The sequence below is a fragment of the Seriola aureovittata genome, chromosome 13 (genome assembly GCF_021018895.1).
Source record: "Seriola aureovittata isolate HTS-2021-v1 ecotype China chromosome 13, ASM2101889v1, whole genome shotgun sequence".
In the NCBI taxonomy this organism is placed as follows: Eukaryota; Metazoa; Chordata; class Actinopteri; order Carangiformes; family Carangidae; genus Seriola; species Seriola aureovittata.
The window spans coordinates 7931152-7956107 of record NC_079376.1 but is presented as its reverse complement, the minus strand read 5'-3'; the positions used below and the strand labels follow the sequence as shown (position 1 = coordinate 7956107).

The 24956-nt window shown below is 40.6% G+C and overlaps 1 protein-coding gene across 5 annotated transcripts in view; it reads right to left on the bottom strand.

Moving 5' to 3' along the window:
* Positions 1-9564: 9564 nt before the first annotated feature.
* The window catches only part of mideasb (mitotic deacetylase associated SANT domain protein b), a 28463-nt gene continuing 13071 nt past the window's right edge, over positions 9565-24956 (bottom strand). For 4 of the 5 annotated variants that reach the window (XM_056394257.1, XM_056394258.1, XM_056394256.1 and 1 more), the window contains exons 6-13: positions 24166-24308; positions 23338-23441; positions 19934-20009; positions 18837-18925; positions 17983-18126; positions 17124-17246; positions 14860-15059; positions 9565-13297 (exon numbers count right to left, since the gene is read on the bottom strand). In XM_056394257.1, coding sequence (XP_056250232.1) covers positions 13060-13297; positions 14860-15059; positions 17124-17246; positions 17983-18126; positions 18837-18925; positions 19934-20009; positions 23338-23441; positions 24166-24308 — 1117 coding nt within the window. In that variant the 3' untranslated portion in view covers positions 9565-13059. The remainder of the gene's footprint in view (positions 13298-14859; positions 15060-17123; positions 17247-17982; positions 18127-18836; positions 18926-19933; positions 20010-23337; positions 23442-24165; positions 24309-24956) is intronic. The other variant, XM_056394260.1, reaches the window with a different exon arrangement.

Here is a 24956-nt window from a genome sequence, read left to right as displayed (position 1 = left end):
ATTTAAATACAACAACAGATGAAGAGTGCAAGTATAATTTCCCAAGATGCGCTGTTAAATCACAGTTTTAACATATATGGTATTGTGACAACTGGACAAACGCCGTCTGCTGAGGAAGATTGTGTCGTACAGTTGAAAGCTCCTGAACAACTACTAAATGGACCTTGTTGTAAGACTGTTCCTAAACTCAAGAATCCACTTTCATTCTCAGTTTAAGTCATGTTTCATTTGGCAGGTGAATATATTCTAACAATGCACAGGTTTAGAGGATTTAAAACCTGAACCCGGCTCATGCTGGTGCATTGTGGGTAGCAGCTGGAGCAGCTGAGGCCAGCATGAGTCTATGCAGATCCACCAGATGCTTCCTCTCTGGTTCCTTTTCAGCTCGGCTGCCAAACCTTTGCTCTGCTCGGCCGCCCTCAGTCCATGAATCACGTAGCAGCCGCCGCTTCCACCGAGCCTCTGCCATCGCAGCCTGACAGTTGCTATGGCAACAGACACAAACAAGCCCCAACAGACAGCCAGTGTGCCCGTCCGTCTGGCTGTCACCCTTCTCTCTGCAACAAAGACGCTCAGTGTCACAGGAAAATCTCGACCGAGGCCACAGACACTGAGGCAACTGATGAAAACATGCAGGGGATGTTTGGCAGAGAAGCATTTTTCAGCTTCTTCTCAAAACTGACTGCGAAATGCAAAACAAAAACAGCTTGCTCATACATTTTGTAAACTTTGTGTTGTCAGAGAGGTCGGCTTTACAAGCAATGGCTTCAGCCTACACATTTTCGGTCTTTGCTATAATGTTTTTTATATGATGAACAAATGCATTTTTAAAACAACCAAAAAGATCCATCTATATTTTTTAAAGTAAGATTCAGCCTCATATCTGCATGAGAGAAGGGTAAGAATGCACTGGGTTTTTAAGAGGAGCAGAATAGTCAGTGTTTTGACATGGTCTGGTGGAGTGTGTTGAGATTCCTCTTCGGATAATTATAGTTCTCATTTTGGTATTCAAATATCTCTCTCTCTTTCTCACTCAGATTTTTTTGCACAAGAAATACTGCATCTCTGTAGTCATGGCGACACATCCAGATGTTTGTGTGAAACCTGCGGCATTAGTCAAGTGTTCATAAGGAGTCCCGGTGCTTAAGATGTGACCGTTATTATAGTGGTCACACTGTAAATGCACCAGAAATGTTTCGATTAAAAACACAACAAACACAAGAAGAAGGAGCAGACACGGTCTCACAGGACACACTCCATTCATGGTGTTGAAGCCTTATGCATTAAACTGAGGATCGTTTCCTGTCGCGATCATAATGAAAGCATGATGCAGGCGGTAAGCACATTTATAAAGCACTTATGTTGACGTACACTGCACTCAAAGTGAAGCGTTACCAGTGTTTTTTTTTTTTCTTTTTCTGTCGAGCAGGAAGAGAGGGAAGCCAGAGTAATTTGCCAGTGAAGACCTGCTGTGTCAGCATGAATCAGAGGCCCTCAGTCATGAAGCTGTAAAATTAGACCAATAAACCTATTAAGGGCTGGAAAATAAGTGTAGAAGCATCCGACGGCCTTCATAACTCATGCATACATGCAGACATGGGTGGGCATGACTCCTCAAGTCAGGTTATAAATCAATTATCTGGAATAGAGAGGAAGGGTGTGCCCGTTAGGTTGTAAATAGTGCAGATTAGTTGACAGGGCGTGAGGGGAAATATAATCAATCCCAAGTAAAGAGTGGCTAAGCAAACCAATAAAAATAATTTGCCATTTTAATATTAAAAATCACATTAATCAGACAAAAAATAAATAAAATATAAACTAATTACAAAGAATAAATAAACAGGCTTAAACTTCCAAAATTTCCATAATCAACGACTTTTTTAGAGCTCCTGCTGTATGTGTAGGGTCGGCAGCTTTCTGACTTTGGTGTCTCCTAGTGGTGGTATGACAAAAGACACTGTAGTGGAGAGCAATGTGAACACTGCATCACCTCCCAGTCCGCACTGTGATGAATGGGCTGGAAACATTACATATCACCCTGTTGTCATGAACTGGGCTCAAACTCCCACGAACGTGTGTGACAGCTGTAACGCAATCCAGGCGCAATGTGCAAACAATTCACATTTTCATCCTCACAATTACAATGTGAATATATCAATAACAGTAATAAAAGTTGTAGGTATGTTTATGATTAGCACTAAACAACTGTGCGTCAGAGGCTGATTATTATGTTATTAGTTTGGCAGGTGTTTGATCATAAAGCAGAGTGCTGGTGCTAGTCACTGGGATTCATCATCTGGGGGAAATGAATGTATTTAATATCATTGGCAATCCATTTAGCAGTTGTTCAGATATTTCAGGACCAACGTGAGCAACGCCATTAGCAAGACTGAAAAATACCCAGTAAGGATCAAGTATTCAATACCAGACTGACGTTTGATGCATTGATTTGTGGGAAATGTTTTACTGCTCTAGTCAAGATTTTGTCCAGTGACTCTAATTTGTACTTAAGTAAATATGTATGTAATGTATTTTCACCACTGCTTATACTTGAGACGTCAGTTTTGAGGCAGCAGATTCATGACGTCTTGTAAAAGATCTCACTCTCACTACCACCGCACGTCTGGCCTTCCTGATCTTCTTTTATTACAGGATATTTCTCATGCTCCTCTCAGTAAAACAGACAATAAGCGAGAGAACACAACACAACTGGAGAAATAGCAAAGAGTATTTCACAGCCTTGAGTGTAACCATGAAGACTGGAAAACTGTATCAGATGTGTGAAGCCGTGAAAGTCATAAAAATCAGGCCTGTCGGTTTTGATATGGACACACACGCATGCCTCTGCTATTACTGAACATCTGTCTTCCCTACAAGATTGGACTTTTCATAGTAGACCACTTAAAAATTATGAAGTGTGTTTGAGAAAATAATCTTTAGTCTGTGCCGTTTCCACTCTTCTCTTCGAGCTCTTAAACCTGTTAGTGTGATTTCAGAGCGTGAAAGAGACATGGACAGGAAATCAAGCGTTTACTTTGTTTACATTCACTCACTTAAAATAAAAACAAACAGTCTTTAAAATGGTTCAATAAATAATCATTACTAATTCTTAATAGAAATGTCAGACAAGTTTTTTTGCTTTACATAGGCAGTAATGGTCTGTGCATGAAGTATAATTCTTCCGCAGTTCAACTTGTATAATGAAAAATGCCAGCTTAGGGGTATTGCCTAGTTTCATTGTCCTACTTGTGCTAAGTGTAAATGTATGTTGACGTTTGTGAGCTGATGCCGATGCTGCACCCTGAACGCTGTTAACGCTTTGCATATGTTGTTGTCCCATTGAATGGAGACGTGCAAGACGTTACAGTACTTGGTTGTGGTTTAAGTGGTATTTACTGGTGCCAATGAAAATGAGAACCTATTTCCCCGTACGCCTAATTCTAGCTGGCACCGTTTAGTGGCAAATACAACCTCACTAAAATAGTTAATTTAGTTGTAGTTTCCAGTCCAATCTCAAAGCAGAGTCCAATCAGAGGGCAGGTGGTTCTGTTGCCTTCATCAGCAGATCCTGCTTGTACTTTTCTTGTTGATTCACTTGTCCAATCAGATCCAGGTTTTAACGTTACACACTGTGTGGGAACTTTGAGCACTGGGTTTTCTGCTGTGTTGACAAAAGCACTTATTTCACAGTCTATGTAATATTTTACCTCAACACCAAAATCATGCAACAAAAAAATATGACTTGGTTCACGCGACAACAAAAATTCAGTTCAATTTATTCGGTGTCTCAACTTTGTGCTGAGTCACGCTTTTCCCAAACAATGAGTGTTTCAGTTCCACTCAACCCATCGTTTACCCTGTGATTTTACCATAGCAGTGAGACATCTTCCCCATCAAATAAGATCTCTGAGAGTAAACTTTAAAACTGGACTTACCTGCGGTACCAGGTAGTTTTTTTTTTTTTTTTGCAAACAGGATGTAAGAGGACGCGGGTTCCTGGAGACCGGTGTGATGAAGAGGAGGCGATCCGACTCTTTTATTTACTGACCGCGGACTGCACACTGAGCCATGAGAGGTTCACTGACGCCATCATGTTTTTTCTTTTGTCGTCCGTATTTAAACCCGTAATGGCGCCAACACTGACCAATCCCCACATGAGGGCAGAGTGCAAAGAGTAGAGACCTCACCTCTGCTCGGTGTTTCCCCCTCCCCTTCCTGTTCAACCGTCTGGTACAGGTGTCTGTTTGTTCCCCACTTAAACCTAACATGTCTTACAGTAGGCCTACATCCATGGTTGCACAGTTTACATCCATGGTTGCACAGTTTACTTTTCTTATGCTGTTATTCACATGACTCGGCTGAGACTGGGTAGACAATCACGGTTTTGCGACTAGTTTTGCCTCTTTGTCTCATGGACACACAGGAAAGGAAAGAGTGAACCAGCAAACATGAAGTTCAGCTGCAAGTGACACAAAATCCATAAAGGAACATTCAAAGTTCATAACCTTCAGCTAAAACCCATGAACTGCAGCGGGAAGTGGAGCTAAAAGTCCTACAGCAGCTGTGCATGAAGTTCAAGATACTAATAAATAATGATCACATCATTCATAAACATACAGTTCATTCATTTGAAAGCAATTTTGACTAGATAAAAGGCTTAAATGTCACATATGTTATTCCTGTCCCCAAGGACAGTAAAGTCTATATGATCTGTCCTGAAATCACAGAGTCCTCAGATCCTCCACAGACGACACAAGGGCACTGACTTTGTTCTGTGTCAACATGTGTATTCCATTAAAATATCATGTGATATCATAATGTCATAAGTGACTAATGGAAATGTTGAATGCACTTTTTAATTGAACCCCCCACATTAAGAGCTAATGAGTGCAAATGATGAACTAATACAGTAGAAAAACAGACTCTGGAAGTTTAGACTTACAAATGTCATATTATAAAAAAGCCAAAGGCTTGTTTTCATCAGTCAGGCTACTGAAGTCATAAAGCTGAAATTACTTTGAGCCACTGGGAGAAATGCGTCACTAACCCCATAATCTACAGTAGCTGTGTAGTGTACCTCCTAACAGGTCGCATCCATATTTTAAATTGGACATATGGTTTAAGATATAAAAGACTCATTTTGGTGTAAGAAACTACACAAACATTTTATGGTCTCACAGCATCAAAGCCCCATTAACTGTTATAGGGGAAACTGGGATGACATTACACATTTTAAGGCTCTCACTTTGGTTTCTTACTTTAGAGGAGAGTGCTACATGTTCACAAATATCTGTTCTGGGGCACATGAATAAGAAATGTGAATTCTTAAAAAGGGTTTTGTTCTCCTTTAAATGCACAATCCATGATTATGATAGTGTTCCATCCTCAAAGCATCTGTTGCACAAAAACAACAGGCTAAAACTATTAATATTAAAGTCATTATGGAAGCCTACTGGGGGATCTTATTCAAATGATCTTGTAAACTTGAAAATGAAAATGTAATTTTCCACACGTATGCGTTCCAGGATTACACTGGACTTGATGAAATGAGCAAAGCAGGAGAAGCAGTCAGCAGGTTCCATTACAAAGTATTTAATCTTTTGCTTGCGCTCGGTCAGGTGTGAGTAGTTACAGCAGAGTGGTTATACAGGTCAAATTTTTATCATATTATCTTAACTAAAGCAACAACAATGAACAATTCTGAATCAAAAATCAATACATCAATACATTCTAACTTTGAATACATAATCACGTGAGAACGAACCAAAGAGATAAGATGTACTACTTAACAACAAAATAAACATGAGGTGAGGGAGCAGCTCAGCTAAAGGGCAAAGAACAAAGAACATCCGAGGCACCTGTGTGAGCTGCCCAGTTAGCACACCTGTTCTCCTGCTGCTCTCCAGCCCAGCAGTCACGTGACCCCACCTCCAACAGCACACGTTATTATTATAGTAAAAAAATATATATATATTTTTTTTTTAAATGCCCAAAGTAACAGATAAAGTAACCTGAACGTTTCAATCCAGAGGCTCCAGCAGAGTTTCATTTGTGCTGGATGACCATTCAGGCGTCGGAGGGATGAGAACTGGTTACTGAGCAGAATCTGGTCCTCATTTCCATCACTGAATATGCATGGCTGCCTCGATACTCCCTCAGTTCACAATCCCTCCCTGTTCCACTCCTTGATTCCTTCCCACCCCTACTCTCTCCTTTCCTTTACCTGCTGCCTCCCTTGTTTTTGTCTTTCCACCCTCCATAAATCCCCCTTCATCCTACTTCCCCCTTTACATTACCCCCTACCTCCTTCTTCCCTCCCTCTCATCTCATTCACCAGGATTGTTCTGCAGTTGATTAGAGCTGCTGGATGTATCTGTTTCCACTGCAGTGCCCCATCTCAGCAGATGTGTATAAATAGGCCCTCTGGCGTTGTAATTGCTAATATGGAGCCAGTGTGTGTGTGTGTGTGTGTGTGTGCAGAAAAGAGGAGCTGCTTCCATGAACATTTGTATGGCAGCCAGCTCCCTGTAAACACACACAGAGTGGGGATTCATCAGCAACTCCAAGCCCAGGAGGAAGCCTCTGTGCTGGGGTAGATAATGAGGTAGCCAGGCCTTAGAGCCTCAGCCTGGGTCTCCAAAAAAAAAAAAAGACAGAAAAAAAAAACATTTCGGTGCATCAATCATGTTTTTTCCCCAGTTTGAGCCAAAGGCTAAGAATCTGGCAAACATGCCTCACTTCTAATTAGGCTTCTAGCGGCTTCAATAACAAGGGCCGCCCTATTAGAGTGCAATTAAACTGTGAACACCAACATTAGTTTAGTCTGTTTCACATACTTTGTACCCTCCTCCCCCTGTGTCTAAAAGAAAAGTGTACAACTCCGGTATTTCTTGTTGGACCTTGCGTTGAAGCAATTGGTGGATCATTAGAAAATTAATCAACAACTATTTCGAAGGTTTACTCTGTTAATTCTGTTTTAAATAAAGATTTTAAAACGGGATAAGTAGCAACAATCGTTTTGAAAGTGTCTAAACCCAGTATTTAATTTGGAACTAATTGTTTTCTAATTACAAAATCACTCCAGTGTCTGGGAATCACCTTAGAAAACAAGATATCCTCAGTGAAACCTATGGAAAATGTCCAAGGTATTGTTCAATATTTTCTGACATTTAAAATCTATAAAATGCTCAATAAATTAACCGGAGAGAGTCCTTAGTTTTAGCCTTACCGTAGCTGGAAACATCTTACAGATTTTAGCTGCTATATTTCACAGACATCTCACACTTGCTATGGCAGATCCATCCAGGCTTTGGCAGGATATTGGCCACAGGCTCCTGCTGACTCAACTCTGATGGCCAGGAACATACAGTATCATACTGGGCTTGAGCATAATGATGGAACTGATGAGTGTTTGAGAGTAAGGGCAAAAAAAAAAAAAGAAAAATCCCCCCATTAATTTCCTCTCTCTAACTCCCACACACACACAGCGGGAGAGCACCTGGCCACGTTCGCCAGGCTCTCTTTGGACATGTGCAAAGCCTTGAGGAGGAACTGGAGACTCTCTGATTGCATGAGGGACATGATAAATAACCTGTGGTCTCTCTGACTATTTGATGGATGCTCTGCAGTACCAGCGCACATATAAGTTATCATTAATTTGGAGGAATTTCTCAAGAGTGTGTTTTTAAATGTAAAAGATAAATGCAGTTTTTCCAAAGTCAAATGACACTGAGATGGATACGAATGAGCTTTCGTGCAATTTTGTGATTGAGTGTTTCCCACTGAAGTCTTCTAATCCCTCACTCTGATCTCTAATTTTCTCCAGCTGTAAGATAGTCAGATAAAGTTAAGATGCCTTTTTCCTCCCATTTTCGATTCTCATCCCTCCTATTTGTCCTCCTCCTCCTCCTCCTCCTCCTCCTCCTCTTCCTCCTCCCACGGGTTGGAACAGGCAAAAAGAGTACACAAGGACACATCTGAGCCGCATGCTGTTCTTGTTTGCCTTTCCCGGACTGCCCTGCTGCTCGCCCTGGTGCTAGCTAGTGGGAGTTGGCAATTCCCCTCATCTTTTTATCTTCAGTGTCAGATCCTAACCATCCTACACGGTCACAGTCATATACGCTAAGACATGGCTCCTGTATCTTGCCTGTAGCCTGTATCTTTACATTTTTCTGCTGTTTTTTGTTTAGCAAGGAAGCAAAAACACACCAGGGAGAACAACAACAGGTCTGAATAAAAAGAAAAACAGATGCAATAAACTGAATAATGTTTGGAACAGATTATCCTATGAAGAACAATAACAATGCAGAGCATCATGTGAGGTACAAATAAACATTAAATTGCTTTCAGGTACACTATAAGCTAAAGAAACAGGATGGTTTACAGATTTTGTGATTGAGGTGAGAGTTTTCTTGTATGATCATTTAAGGGCTATACTTTTGTTGGTAAAATGTCCTTCATTCTTCTGGATGAATGATTATAAAAAACTGTTTTAGGAAAGAAACCTTTTTTTGTGGCAGATGTTAATTGTATAACCTGGACAGAAGACAAAGTCCTTTACTGCATATACCATAATAAAACATAAAATCCCATTAAATAGCCAACTTTACGTTCAGTAACCTGTGTTTTAAACTCAACTCATCATGCAAAACAAGAACTTCAGTTTTTTTAATTTCAACTACAACCTGCTTGTTGCTGCAGATCGGTAACATGATGTGATTATATCTTCATGATACAGCTCCAATAAATCATAATGTTGAAGTATCACCCAGTTATACAGTAGATTATTGTACAGTACAACTTGTTTTGGGCAAAAAAGAGCAAAGTTACAGGGTCTCAACCAGGGAACAAGATGTACTTTTCTCTGTTGCAGCTCCAGTTTGCGATGTAATCCAATATAATGGGTGTATAATAACTGTGCTTTACTTTATCTAACTCTTATCTATAGCCGTTTTTTTCCCATCTTTATTGTTATTGTTGATCTTTTGCCAGCAGTGCTGTCTAAAAGGTCACGACATACGTACAACAAAGACAGAGAAAGAAAATTAGCTGGCTGGCTAACAGTGGCACAACAGAAATTTTGATTATTGTTTTATTAACATTGTGAACTTAAAAATTACAGAAAGGATTAAAAAGTACAGTAACAGAGAGACTCAAAGTATGTTGTACAGCCTGTGAAGCTCTCTGAGACAATCTTGTGATTTTTGTGCCGAATGAATAAATTTCACTTGACACCTTTGACACATCAAACCACTGTATGAATGCCAGACTTAAATGAGGTCTCCATTAAACAAACCACATCTGAATATGAAGCTGTCAGAACCATGAGACACTTCCATGCAGCAGAGCACATCACAGCTTGGTGGGTGTTGCAACAGCGCCCCCCCTCTGCTCTTTGTAGGTACTCCACTGCATGAATAGCTGCAACAATGCTGCCCCCTTGTGCAACTTGAACGAGCCCTGCGCTGAAATGGCATCAACAACAACAACAACATCACTGTCAATTTCATTCATGTTTGGAATAGAGTTGGATCACAGAAAGGAAGAAAATGACACATTTAAAAGTTTGCTGAATATTTTAAAACTTTAATACACAGTGCTTCATGAATCATTACTAAAAACACAGGTGGTAAAAATCAAATCGAAACAAATAAGTTACACTGTAGTAAAAAGCACTTGAGATTCCTTTCTGTTTTCATTAGTGTGAACCCCATATGAAAATAGCATAAAAAGTATGCAAACATAGAATTTCATTCATATATATTTTCTAATCTTTAGCTAAATAAACCTTTTTACCCCCAAAATTCCTTTAACCAACTGGATGAAATGAGGAAAGTTTACAGCTGTGTGTGAGTCGTGGCCTCGGTGTCAACCATAATTCTGCTTTTTAAACAGCTTGAAAACCCTTTTTCATGACAACTTCCCCTCAAGAGAACCTCAAGAAAAGCCCAAATAAAAAGGAAATATAAATTAACATACCAAACATGTGAACAGTCTGCAAATCTTGTTTTTTTTTTTTGTTTTTTTCCACTGACTGGCATACAGTTAAACATTAGATCTCAAAGCACTCATCCACACACACACTTTAAACAGTATGTCCACTCACCAAAACACACACACTTACACATACACACAGTCTGTGCATAGACCCAGGTTTAACTTGTGGAGTAACTGGTAATTGGAGCTGTTTCTCCCCCAACTCCCCACTGTGGTTTGTCCTTTAAAGGAAAATAACCCTTTAACCCATTTGTTGCTACGGCAACAGAAGCTGGCTCTGGGCCGAAGGGCTTAACATAGAGATATGTAGAGAGAGATAGATCAAAACATGCTGTTTCCATAGTCCAATTCAGTGCCTGCTATCAGCAACAAGGTAAACAGAACAAAAGGCAACCATAGATACACATTGTACGGTTAGACTGATGATAATATGGAGCTGATATTGGCCTTTAATAACAGCCGAGAACTTTTGATACTATAAATTCTTTCCAAACCACCACCATACTTTGGCAGACAATTCAATTTAACATTTCAATGTTACTAATTGCACATTTTCTCATTCAATTATTCTATAGTTTCCCCTTACTCATACATGAGCTGTGTCAGGCAGCCCTTCAGTAACTGGTGACCCACAAAGTCAAGGTTTCATCGGAGTGTGTCAGTGTCACAACGACCTAAAGGCAGTTTCAGACACTCTTGCATGCCGGCAAAAGAGAAAATCAATATCATTCATCTCTCTGGCTTAAAGGATCTCAATTTAAGAGACACCAAGCAAATTAATCTGATAATGGAAGAATCTGTATTAAAAAAAAAAATAAAAAAAAAAATAAATAAATAAAAAAAAAAGCTGAGTAAGTATGGTTTGCAGAAAAGAATGATCCTGCCTCTTAACGTCTGTTTGTTAATGACAGTAAATAATAACTGACAAAGATTTACACTTTGTGGCAAGTGTACAAAGTAAACTCAACTGATCACATTTTATATGTTGATATCTGATTCTAAAAGCAAAGAAAAAATTTAAGTCTCATGTCCCATTCAGAATCCCATAGAAAAACCAGTCAAATCTGGGTTAAGTATGGTTTACAGTAAAGTTTCTCTTAGTGCCTGTTTGTAACAGTAATTTTTTTTTTTTTTTTTTTTTAAAACAATTAATAACAGTCTGTGGTTAAAGTGTAGATCTCGGACTGAAAGGCCGGGACAGGACCAAATGTAAGTTCAAAACCTCCTGTAAAAACTTTGAATTCCCTGTTAAAAACAGGGAAATTTGAGTTAAGTGTGGTTTGCAGTAAAGAATGCTTCTTCCCCTCTCAATCCTTGTTCGTTGATGATCAATAATTTACAGTCTGAGGTAAATCTGAAATAGTAAACAAAGAAAATACCAGTCTAAGAGGAGTAAATGGGAAATGTAATGTAAGTTCAAAACCTCCTGTAAAAACTAGAAAAATTTGAGTTGAATTTGTTTTGCATCGAACAATGTTTTTGCATTTCTTAATGCCAGTTTGTATCAGTAATTTATTATCAAGAATAAAAAGTCAACTCTGGCTCTGGCTGTGCCAGGAACATGGATATTTATAAGTGTGCCTTGAATTAGTTTGTGCTGTTTGTCGTCTTTCCCGCTTTTCTGTGTATCTATAGAGACCTGCGGAGTCAGAGCCTCCTATCAGTTAAAGGGTTGACAGCGAGGCATCCAGAGCAGCCGGGCGCAAGCGTGACATAGATAGGAGGGGGGAGGGAGGGGGAGACTTGGACACTCTGGTAACGGGGGATCTACTTGTTCTATTGCACATACGTTTCTGCCTTTTCTTCATGTCTGGCTTCCAAAAAAAAAATCTCACAGTTATAAACAGGCAGCAAGTAGCATTATTTTTGTTTTTTGTTTAAATTAAAAAAAAAAGAAAAAAGAAAAAAAAAAGAAAGAAAAAGCTATGGACAAGTACGGAAAAAAGCGCTCAATTAAATTGCAGCCAAAACCAGGATATAATAATAATAATAATAATATTAATAATCATCAACAAGAATATTCACAAAAACAACAACAATAGCCATATATAGCTACACAGGCAGAAAAAGTAACGTTTACCTGTATATATATATCATATAAAAAAACAACAACAGTGTAAAATTGATTGTCATTTCAAGATAAAAAGCATTAAAACATCCAAGGCATCAACAGTGAGGAACAAACTGAACTAGAAAAAGTGACGAGGGCTGAAGGGGAGATTCACAGAACTGAAGCCCAAATGAACAACGCACACAGAGGGAGGGAACCCATTTGGTGCACATCATGCGTCTGAGAAAGCTTTTGGCAGCCTTGAATGCAGAAGAGCGGCGAAACAGAGGCAACAGTTTACAAAGGCCATCCACCCATCTGTCCATCTTCACGACCCTCCGTTTGTTACTCGCCACCCCCACCCCCACCCCCCCTCCTCCCAGCAGTCAGATTTCAGCGTTCACTTCGTCAAAAAACTTCATCCGATGACGGAGAGTTGGGACGCAGCTTAAGCAAGCGCGTGCTGTGGCTCATTGAGAGCGAGAGAGAGAGAGAGAGAGAAAAAAAAGAGGGTCCAGCAAGTTCCACGCCTGACAAACGAAGCAGGGCGAGACTCAAAGTGCTGAGGAAGGCCGCGGCCTGGCGTGGAGGGCAGGACAGCGCCGAGAGGAGCGGCATGGCTTTGATTTGACCGAGCCCTGTGACCAAGAGAGGTAACTCCTGAAAAGCTTTTCAAGCAGAGTAAAGGGGCGTTGGTGAGTTAACACGCACGCACGCACACGCACGCACACGCACGCACGCACGCACACACACACACACACACGCACACGCACGCACGCACGCACGCACACACACACACGCGCTCTCACTCAGTCCACACATTCACACTCAAACACATACACAGGAGTAAATCTGTCCCTGAATGTGCCAAGCAACGGAAGTCTTCTTGATCCACAAAATGTACAGAGAGTTCACAGGAGGGATTCTTCATCTTTTAAAAAAAAAAAAAAAAAAGTTCCTCCTCCCATCCCAGAGAACAAACCACCCCACGATCAGAGGGTGCAGCCTTTCTCTCACTGCCAGTCCTCATCGTCCTCGTCCTCCCTGTCTGACGAGTCGTCGTTGGTGCTGTCCCCGCTCGCCTGCCGCGTCCCGTTCTGCTGCCGTGCAGCCAGGATGGCGGCGGCCTCGGCTGCTGCTTTCGCCGCCGCGCGTTCCTCGGCCTCTTTCTGACGCAGCGCTGCCGCCTTCTTCTCCTGCTCGGCGTGGCTCTTCATGTGGGCGCTGCGGCTCTTCACCTTGTAGAAAACCCTGCAGGAGGAGGACAGAGGAGGTCAGAGAGGTCTTTTCTCTAAAAGGTTTTCAATAAGAGCACTGTAGGAAAATAAATTAATAAAAAGAGAAAGCAAAAGGCAAATCTGAATCATTATTATTAGCTGATGTAGTCTGGTCACCTGATGAATTTTCCAGCATACCTACACACAACTTCAACCTGTGCAGGAGAGCAAGCAGCAGGACTAAGGCTGCACTCAGGCTGACATTAGCACTGCCTGAAATAAAAACCCATCCCCCCTCATTCATTTAAATGAGGTGATACAGCGGAGGTGCCAACGCGGGGGGTGGGGGGTGGGGAGGGGGCACAGGGTACTCGTTATAAAAGTTAAACTCAGCTCAACCTTTGCCACCACGTCACGCTGCGGTGGCCAATCAAATGGATGCCAGCACACATTCCTGGCAGATACCACTGTTTACTTTACAATTGCTGCAACGGAAGACAAACTGTCACCATGATAACTGACCAGTTCTGTAAAATCATTATATGTATTGTATGGATATTATTTTGGATATTGTTCAACACCGTGTGTGAATGGTTCTTACATATTTCTTTGCCTCTCCATAAACATTGAAGTGAAGGCTCAGTATGATGCATGGAGATAAGGGCTGGGTAACTGACAGTCCACTAGGCCATTATCACTTTTCAATTCAACATCCTGCGGATTATTTTCTTTAATTAAATGTCTCCTTAATGTCTAGTACAACTTTCAAGATGATATATTAAATTTCTCATTTTGCCTGACCAACTGTCTTCAAGAGTTTCATTTACACTTATATAAATTATAGAAAATCTAAAAAATTTAAGAGACTGGTAACAGAAAATGTTTTTCCGTGAAACGATGATAGAGTTCGATGGTAAAATTTCTGTCGACTGAGTAATGGACTTATCAGTTTGGTTCTAAAATAAAAATCACAGCATGTGACACAGCAGTGGGTCTGTACTTGCACAAAATGTGCACTCATGTGTGTTGGGACAAACTTTTCCATCCTTATGCAATATCTAGACCTTGCAGAGTGTGGAAGTGACTGATAAACCCCGGTTGGATTTCCTGTAACATAATTCTTCAGATTCTGCGGTGGTGGACGCTCTATAATGAGCACACTTTGAGCAGGGTGAGTATTCAAAGAGAGAGAGAGAGAGTAGATCTTGTCATGTCACTGGGTAGAGCTGAATTGACAAGAGGCGTGATGTGCCCCGTCTACTCTGTGTTTCAGTTGCTAGGACACGGCTGGCAATAACAGGCCCGGTGTTGCCAGAGGACGAGCTGTTATTTAATCAAAGCATGACAGGACAGTTTGATTCTTTCAAACAGACACCACAAGACACTTGCCTCTATTTACTAATACATATTCCAAGTGGGCAATGTCATTAGCAATACTTCCTGCAGAAATTCTGCATTTTATATCTGGAGAGTTCAGTCTAAGGCTGCTTATGTAACTCAACTGACTGCTGCTGTCAGCTTTGCATAAGTAAACAGAGCCCAACCGGCGTCTCCAACACAACAGTGGTGACTGATGTGACATTTCTGATCACCGACCTGCCACATTTCTTGCAGGGGAACTCTCCCTCCTGCCCGGCTGAGGCTTTGTTGCCTGTTGAAGGGCTCGTCCGGCGTGCGTTGCCATCGTAGCGTGCTTTGGAGCTGGGAGGAGGTGGATGAGGGGCGTGGATGACCCGAGACAGCGGCTGGTCCCTCCCCGTGTCGTCCTGGCCTTTCATGATCAGGACGGTCCCGGGCTGCACACACACACACACACACACACACACACACACACACACACACACACACACACACACAAACACAATAAGAGAGAGAGGTGGAGTTAACATGAAAGCTCGAATTTAACACAGTCGCTGAGGGCATTTAGGAGAAAAAATAATGAGCCTGAACCTACTTTACGATCACCTTTTATGTAGGATAGTGTTACAATGGCATGCAAACATGTGCCAGTAAACAAACATATGGACACACAGTTAAACAAAACAGCAACATATGCAGCCTGGTACTTTCCCCAAAAACTGATGTGTACTTAATGATGAAATGAAATGTAAATAAGAAGAATAAATGTTTCTTGTCTAGTCATTGTTTACTGACAGACATCGTGGAGTTACACAATCCAGAGAGGGCTGATGTCAGCCAAGTTATCCCCACTACACATCCAGCAGGGGGAAGCAAATGCAACAACCAGCCACCAGGAAAAGTCCAGCAGAGTTCAAAAGGACAAAGTGTGGAGTCTGAAGAGGCAAGCTGAGGTTTCTCATCGGGATCATTTGGTTATGTTCCAAGAACCGTGGGAGGTCTTTGTATAACAGGCATTTGTTTGTAGCCGTAAGGTTTGGTAGGCTCACCAGTTACCAGTTTCGTTGAGTCAGTCTACAGAGAGTCTTTTAGAGTTATTCAGCCTATCAAGTGCTTAGAGAGCGCAGTTCAAGCTGAGGGACTTTCTGATGGCCTGTGAAACATATTTTGCTGCCATGTGAGGAAAACCAGTCAAAAGAGTCTTGCGACATCTTTACTGCATAAAACAGACGGAGCAAATAATCTCGAGCCGAGCCGAGAATTACTGCTGTCACTGAATGTCATAATGAAGGCGCTCAAAAGACAAAGAGTGTGAAAAATAATAACGAGGAGGAGATCGACAGGCAGACAGAACGCGCCATTTACTTCAGACGCATTACTTGTGATGACAATTTTGTTTTAACATAAAACATAAAATGTATTTGTCATCTTACTGTCATCGCTCAGGTCATCCATGAAAGAGAGAGCGAGAGAGAGAGCAAAACAGTACACGCTCGCTTTTTTGGTCACTCCTCTTTCTCTCTCACTCATAGGGCAAAGCAGCATATCATAATGCATCAACTGGGTCACAAGAGGTTAAAAATCCTCTTATAACGATAATCTGACCAACAGTCTCTCCCCCTTTTTTTTTTTAATTTACATGCAAACTTATGGATGAACGAAAGAACATCCAGCCAGCTGCTTTCCATACTGCATGTGAGTAAACAGGAATTAAACATGAGTCCAGACTCCTGTCATTCAATGCTCGTTCACTATTGAATATTAAACAGGCAGCATAGTTAACATTAACATTACTGTAAAAAAAGACGCCTGAATGTCTCGATGACAAAATGCCATCGCTTTAACAAGTAGATAAATCCAGTAATGTTACATATTCCATGTCTGAAAAAAGGCTTATGTGACCTTCAAACCCAAACAAAGAGTCGAAGTTGGGACTGGAAACGTACATTATATTTCCTGGTTCACATCAAGCTTTGATGGAAGTAATTCATGTTTCACTTCTATAAGAGAAAAGGCTTCAAGGATGAAGACTGTTTTACTCTTAAACTATCGGTACTTCAGGGAATCTTTCCCAACATGAGAAGTCTGAAAGTGTTTTAAATCATCAAAAATACTTTTTTCTAAAAACCTCTGTGGGAAAACAGGGAGGTCGTTTTATATTTGGGTTAATACAGTGACTCAGTAAACATGGAGACAAGGACATTTCATTATGGATACCATTCTTTTAAAAAACAGATGCCTCTTTCATACGTGTCAGGGTCTACAGACAGACTACAGAATTGGCCATTGTTAAAAAGTACAAATCAATGATCTCATAGGTTACAGGGTGAAATCGCTTTTCTCTAAAAACATTTTTTTTTATCTTATCTATGAATTAACAGGAACATGATGGTGGATGTCATAAAACAGACCTGTTCAATCCTTTTATCTACTCGTTTTATTTGTTTGTTCAGCTACTGGTTCATTTCCCATGCAGAGCCAATAATCAATTTCACACTCACGTTCTCAGTGGACTGCAGCGCGTGTGTGACCCTGGTGGGGCCGACATCCTGTTTCCTGTCAGCTGATCCTTCCCACTTCCTGCTGTCCTCCTCCCGCTGCGGCTCCAGTCTGTGAGAGCCCTGCTGGCCCGAGGAGGTAGAGTTTGAAGACATAAGCCTCTGGGAGAGAAACTTACAGCTCCATGCTCATTTACACATCTCTGTCGTGGAGTGTTACACATGCCTTTCACACTGCAACTCTTTTGAACATTGGTTTTGAAGTATTTGTATTTTTTTTTCAAGGCTACGCAGTAAATACTGCAGAGTAAAGGGGGTTAATTGATTAAGATGATGAGGATGTTTAAAACTTCCTGCCGTGTACTTATGTAGCACAGTTTCCATAACAACCAGCATACTGCACCTGCAATGTTTCCATGGTTGAAGGAAATCTCTGCATCTAATGTTAGTAAATGGTGGAGTGAGCTGCAGCCGTTCACACGCTGTTCATTTGAAGACTCAGCTGGTCAATATAGATATAGATATTTCTGAATTGACGCTCTGCAGTTTCACTTCTAAATAAAACGCTGCTGTTGTTTCATGTCTAATCATATCGCCCTGCGGTTAAACAAAGTCACATTCATTGTGATGATTTATAACTAGATTAAGTTTTTTCTAGCTTCCAGGAAAATCTCTTCAATATATAATATATCATTATTTTGCATATTGCATTTGGTTGTTTCCATGACAGAGGTAGGTGGAAGCGCTTTGGCCTGCTTTATGTCAGGATCGTCATCATCTCTGCGACAGCTTAAATTTCTAAAATGACCATCTTTACGTCTTTATATCAGCAACAAAACACGTTACTGCACTGTTAACTGACCTTGTGGTCCATCTCCTCCTCAGTGGTCCTGCTCTCCAAAGGCTCTGCCTCTCCGTAGATCAGCGTCCCGTTGCGGCCCATCTTGACATGTTTCTTGTACGTGTAGTAAAACTCCACACACTGCGCCACCGTCTTAGTGGTCACCTGTCAAAACACACACACACACACACACACACACACACACACACACACACACACACACACACACACGCCCTGTCAATACATGTTATTGAGCACATGAAGTCATTTTTCCGGCAATTGGGGAGCAGGAACATTTTTGATTTGATCTGAGAAGCTTTCCTTCAGCTGGGGCTGCAGTTTGATCAATTATTGATTCATCTGCAGATTATTTTATTCTTTCATATAATCATCAGACCAATGACTTTACCAACATATGAAAAAAAGAAAAAAAGAAAAAAGAGAAGCAGCAAACTCTTACATTTGAGAAGCTGAAATCACAAAGTGTCTGGCACTTCTGCTCCAAAAATGATCGGAACAAATAATCAATTATAAAATCAGTTGCTGATCTATCTCCCAGTAGATCCCACAGGTTGACAATTCACTTGTTGGTGAAGTGGTGTGTGACTGACGTGCATACAGAGACTCAAACAAGAAAATTGAATAGTTTTGCATTGTTGTGGAAAAGCAATAATTAATTGCGACACTGGAAATGATTAAACAAGAAGGACACATTGTTCCAGAGTGACTATATTTCCCTTTCCCCCGCCACAGGATATTATCATGTGCACACTGTGTGAACTGGGAAGTTTTGTTGATTGCACAGCTAGGTGGCCTGAGTCGCAGCATGACGCATCTGATTTTGCTGTCCCTGCCCTGTGAAACTGCACGCGTACCTGTTTCTGCACCATGAAGAAGTCCTTCTTGTATGCAGTGATGCCTTTGTTGAACTGGCGTCTCTCAGCTGCCGTCCAGCTGTCTGATCCTGAGGGAGGGAGAGGAAGACGTTTCAACAGAGAGGAGAGAGAAACAGCGTGTTAGTGGCCAGTTTATAAACACTTAATCACATAGCAAGTATCTTTATCCTGGTTGTGTTGAGACCTAGACAAGTTCAGTGCCCCCCCAAACACCCCCCTCTTAAAACCACACACACATTCACTCAAATCACTTGATAAACAATGGCTCTCCTGTCTTCTGCTTGGGATTAGCCACATGCTGCAACCCCCCCCCCCCCCCCCCCCCCCAGCCTATTCCCCTCTTCCCCCCTCCTTTCCTCATCACATTGACCCTGACAATCCTCCATAGTCCCCCACTACCCCCACCAGCATCAACAGCAACACCACACTCTCGCTACTGCAGCTGCCATTGCTTAGAGGCAGAGGCTCAGAGAGTCCATCACTGTTTATTGGTAATAAGATTTTGGGGGGGAGGCTGCACACATCCAAGATTATTAAGTAAGGCACAAATATAAACACAAACATACACAGATAAAGCAGGAATTTATCTTGGCTGAAATTTGGATTTTCAACTATTTATGAGCATTTGTTTTGAGCTTCTTTGTGCACCAGATGGATGGGGTCTTATCACATGAGGTAATAAAGGATGCTAAAAAATGATGGCAATGACTGGTGATCAGTTTAGTCAACTTTCTTTTACGGATCATTTCTCACAGAAGACGCTGCTTCAATAAATCTAGGGCTGCCAATAATCATTAGAATTGGTCATCAATTCATCTGTCGACTGTTCTGTCTGTTTGGTCTATAAAATGCCAAAAAATACTGAAAACTGACCTTCAACAGTCTAAACCCCATATTTATCAATGTAATATCACATCAGACATTTGGTATTTTTGCTTGAAAAATGACTGAAACGATTACTTGTTTCAGATCTAAGCAAATCACATCCATTTATTATTATTGGTAAAAAAAAAAAAAAAAAAAAAAAGCTAAAGTTCTATTGAAATACTAATAAATGATATCTTTATAGTACTGACCTGAGTAGTGGTAGTTTGACAGCTGATGAGACTTGGAGAAAATTGGGTTCCTCAGCATCAGGAGCGACAGAGCAGCCTGAAAACAAGATCGTAACATTACTTGAAAGTGAAGACACTTGGCACATTAGCTGCATTAACTGCACAACAGTGATTGTTGTGAGCTTTTATAGAGAAGGTCACTCCTGCCAAGCAGACTGACTCTTGCTCTATTAGGAGCTCCAGCTGTGCTTTATAAACCTGTAAAAACACACTGAGCCAAACAATGAATGTTACAGGTGACCAGGGAGGGAGATAACCATCGTTCTCATTTTCCTGCAAGTATCAAGTACCTAAGTGCATCATATTATGTTGATACGCTCTCTGGCATTGTCAAAAAAAGAAACCGTCTCACTGTGCATGAATGCTGAAAGACGAGACCGCTGCAGAGAGTGGGCGCTCTGACAGCACCCCCCACCCCCCGCCCCTCCTCATAGTTTCCTTGACAACGCTGGACCAGAGCTGGTCGCTAGGGCCTGAAATCTCCAACAGTATCGTACCACAAAGCACTCTGAACAACTCTGAAGCAGGCATCGAGTCAAGTCCAGCTTGTGCATCTTCAATAATGGAAGTAGTGGTTTAGGATCACTGTTTACGTCGCTCTAAAGACAATGTGATGCGAAACGAAATTTGTTTTCCCTGTGAAATGAAAAGTCAATTTGTGCTGCTCAGTGTTGAATAATTCTTATTCGTATTAAGTCTTTTTTACACAAGACAAAAATAGTAAATGTTATTAATAATGTTTCTTAATTTTTTCAAACTAAATATTTACTAGGATTAGGTGCCACAGATACTGTATTATTAGTATTATTGTTAGAGCTGCAATGATAGGGGGATTGGTTGGTTGGAAACTGGTTGGTTGATGAATAAAAAATTTACAAAAATTTACAAAACAATTCTGATAATTGATTAATTGTTTAAGTCATTTTTAAGCCAAAATGTGAAACATCTGATGGCTCCAGCTTCTCAAATGTGACAATTTGCTGCTTTTTCTTGGCTTCACATCATAGTAAATTGAATATATTTAGTGTGACAAAATAAAAGATACCTTAGGGTTATACAGGTTATTATGAATCACATCATAATCAAGTATGATAATAATTGTTAGTTGCAGCCCTGATCATCTTTATTATTATTTGCATTTAAATGACTCAATTTAACTTTGTTACATTCAAGATAAAAGCTGGTCTCATGCAGCGAGGCTATTCTGAGATGTTCAGCCTTCATTTTTTCTTTTATTATCCCAAGTGTAGCCATTGTTCCAACCCACCCACTGCTCATTTCTGTTTAATTCTCTGAAACTGCACCATGCCTGACTGTATCTGATGTTGTTTTGTTGGTATTTCAATGGGGGTGATGTGACCAGGAAAGGGCCACTTGAGATGCTGCCTCGCAGCATTTAACAGTGACAGCTATTTGGCCTCATTACCACAACCAGCACAGAGCACATTGTTCCTTTTTTTTTGTGAAATTTGAAATCTAATCAGTTGCACAGAGAGGCTTATCATAAGTCGTCATTTGAGCTGTTTCATACTGTGGTCAAAGATGAGGTCGGGGTGCTCTTGAAGGATTACGTCCTTGGATTTATGCACTGCAAACTGAACTATCCCTGATAATGATCTCTGATGTAGTTAGCGGTCTGACGGTGGTACAATCATTATGAGACACAGGATGTATCACTTTTGCAGTACAGGTTGGGCACCCGTCTGACCAGTCTTGGTGACACTATCAGTGAACGCAAGCTTGAACATTTATGACTTTTCTGACCTTTCTCAAGCACATCTATGACTTTGATGTTTCATGTATCAAGATACTTTCAAGTACAGCTAAGAAATGCGTGTAAACCTGACCACATGTGTTAAAAACCTGATGCAACAAGGGCAATATACTGTACAATGCTGTACGTTTCGCCTGGCATCTTGAAGGTAGAAATCCTTCTCCTCATCATGTCGAGTGAAGCCCTGACCTTTGCTTTCTATATTTGACAATATCTAGAACATGGCTACAATAAACGACTGAGCTAGGGCTGCAACTGATGAATAGATTCATCTTTTGGTTTATAAAATGTCAGGCTTTAGGAAACCTCTTCAAATGTCTTAAATAAAACAAAAGAAAAAGCAGCAAATCCTCACAACCGAGAAGCTTGAACTACAGAATTTGGGGCTTTTATTAACTTGAAAAAAACTATAAATCAAATATTAAAATAGGTCAATTGTAGATTTTTCTGTCAATCGACTGTTGTGCTTCACACCTCTGTGACAGCATGTGCAGCTCTTCTGCTCTACACACAGCAGCATCACTCTGCCTCTGGCTAAAAAACCACACTGTTGTCAGTCATCTCAGGACACCACAGAGTTTCAGTACAGAGCAAAAGTGAAATTCTACAGATCAGTCACTTCCGTTCAGTAATCAAAGAGAGCTCAGATGAATGCATTACAATACATTCACTACATCTAAGTGCGGACAAGAAAGCAGATTATCGGGAGGGAGCCGGTTAAGGCAGGAAGTCGGAGGACACGTGCGTGTGCACTGCATCAGTCTGATTACTTTAAACTTTGCATTTAGATGCAGCTGGTCAATAATCAGATTCATCTTCTCCCACATTTCCTATTTTTGAATTGCGACTTTCATATTTTCAGTGTATTAGTGAGATATGAAGCAACACCTTGACATGTTTTTGTCCTGGTCGGACTTTATATTGAATTCTTTTGAATGGAAGGCCTTGCTCTTGCTCATATGAAACCCCAACTCTAACCCTGTTAGAAGAAGGTTAAAGGTTCACAAGACCAGAAATCAGACAGAAATCCAGTTTCCTCGTGTACATGATGCTTAAGGTTTGTGCAGAAAGCCAACAATAACATGATTGCATTGCAGTAATGGGCTTCTGTCCAGTTACAAAGCATAGTAATATATTCTTTCAAGGCTTTGAGGTAAATGGCAAATGTAATCATGTGTGGAGTGTGCATTAGGCCTCGCATTTTCTCTCATTCAATGCTATTACTTCTGAAATAATGATTAAATACCCCATTTCAAAATGATTTACCACTTCAAAATGAGAAAAACAAACCTAACAAAGTCTAAAAACGAACAGTTTGTTCTATTAATCATTCTATAAAAGCTGGAGTCCTTTTTTCTTGAAATCTTTTAAGTTTTTCTGTGACAATAGATATTTTAACAGGAATGCAGATATTGCTGTTTTTATGAGTCAAATCAATCTTTAAGAGGAAAACATGTCGCTGTTCCTGTGTGGATCAGAAGGAAACACGAATAAATCTGTTTAGTGCAGAGCACAGCTCTTGCTCATTTTTCTTTTTAATAGTGTAAATCCCTGCCCGGCCGATCAATACGGATTGTTCTGTCACACTCACCATTATGTCCCCTTTGCATTCGTACAGACAATGGTGGGCTAACTCCTGGTTGGTGCCTCCTCCACACAAAACACTGGAGCAGGCCATGTGCATGAGGTCTTCCACTGAAAGAGACAAAGATTGTTCATGACAGGGAAAAAAAACACACACACTTTGTTATTATTTTACAACAGTGGTGACAAGATTTTGTAAATTTGGAAAGGAAAAAATGAACAAGAGAGGCATGTAATACAATCATAATCTAATAAAATGATATTAAACTGTATAAACAGTTTACTGTGATTTTTTCTATTATGGATGATCAACATTAGTCTGAGTCTAAAACAAACTTCCCCACAGTGACAAATACTCTATATGGTATTACAATAAGATCCCACTGCATATGAGAAAATGTAACATGGTAATACCATTACATTTACATTTACAATTACATTTTCTCATATGCAGTGGGATCTGCAGAGTTAAAACTGCTTGCACAGAAGTCACCCACATTGCAACATCTTGATCATGAATTGTTGAAAACGTTATCTCTCAAGTGATAACAACAGACAGTTACTTCTGTAGTTTGCAAAAGGGAAATGACATACTTTGATGAATAAAAACAAAGGGTTTAAGATAAAAGAAATTGGTAATTTATATTCAAACTAATTACTTCTTATCATAAAACGTAAATCAGGACTCTGAAGAGCAGAAAGTCAGCTTCACAGGAAATAATAGTTGGCTGCTTTCAGCTTACAAATCCTGCACAAAACATCCTCTTCCGTCTTCTGCTGTTGGTTTCAGGTGATGTAACAATAGTGAAATAATGTGTCAGGTATTTTTACTTACCTTTCTCGTGGAAGTCAGGTTTTTCCTCCAACTCATTCAGTGGCGCCCAGACCAGATCCGCGCAATGGTGATCCAGCTCGACAGCTGACCGCTGCCTCAACTCTGGCACCTCCGCCTGGTACCGCGACCCAATATTTATCCGCCTGGGAACAGGACATCAGTGTGAGCGACAAGGATAGAGGATCACTCAATTTGAATTTGATCAAAATTCATCAAGCGCCTCTGCAGTTATGAGGCATTTATTCACTCAATCAATCATTCAATATTTCAGTCAAGACATCACATATCAATATCAAATTTCTTTTGAGAGAAAAGCTGTTGTTTTATTTCTCAGATCATATATTGGTTTCCTCGCTTTTCTTCCTGCCATGATCTTTAAATAGCCGCAGGGAGATTGCTGAGGCACTCAGGCTCTGAGTGCTGTAATTCTTGCACTGTTTCGAATTCAAGCTTGTTACACAGCTCTCTGGTGCTCTCAGCATAATGAGTAAAATGCAAATGACTTTCAAAATGTGTATTTTAAAAAAGAATGCATTTCTTGAATTGACTGAATTGAAAGTAAATGGATCCTCTTTCTGCTGAGGGACAAAAGTTGTGGCCAAAGCAGAAGAAAGACTCATAATCCTACCAGTGCGGAAAGTCAAAGATAATATTTCTCAAGGGGCTGAAACCCGATATCACAGGGATGCAGTTTTGTTCACACAGACAATCCCGTTCAAGCATGTCTCCTCCCTCCTCTGCATTTCCAGTGGGCCTGCAGTATTTCCAGCTGAGTGAGTGTGTGTATTCTG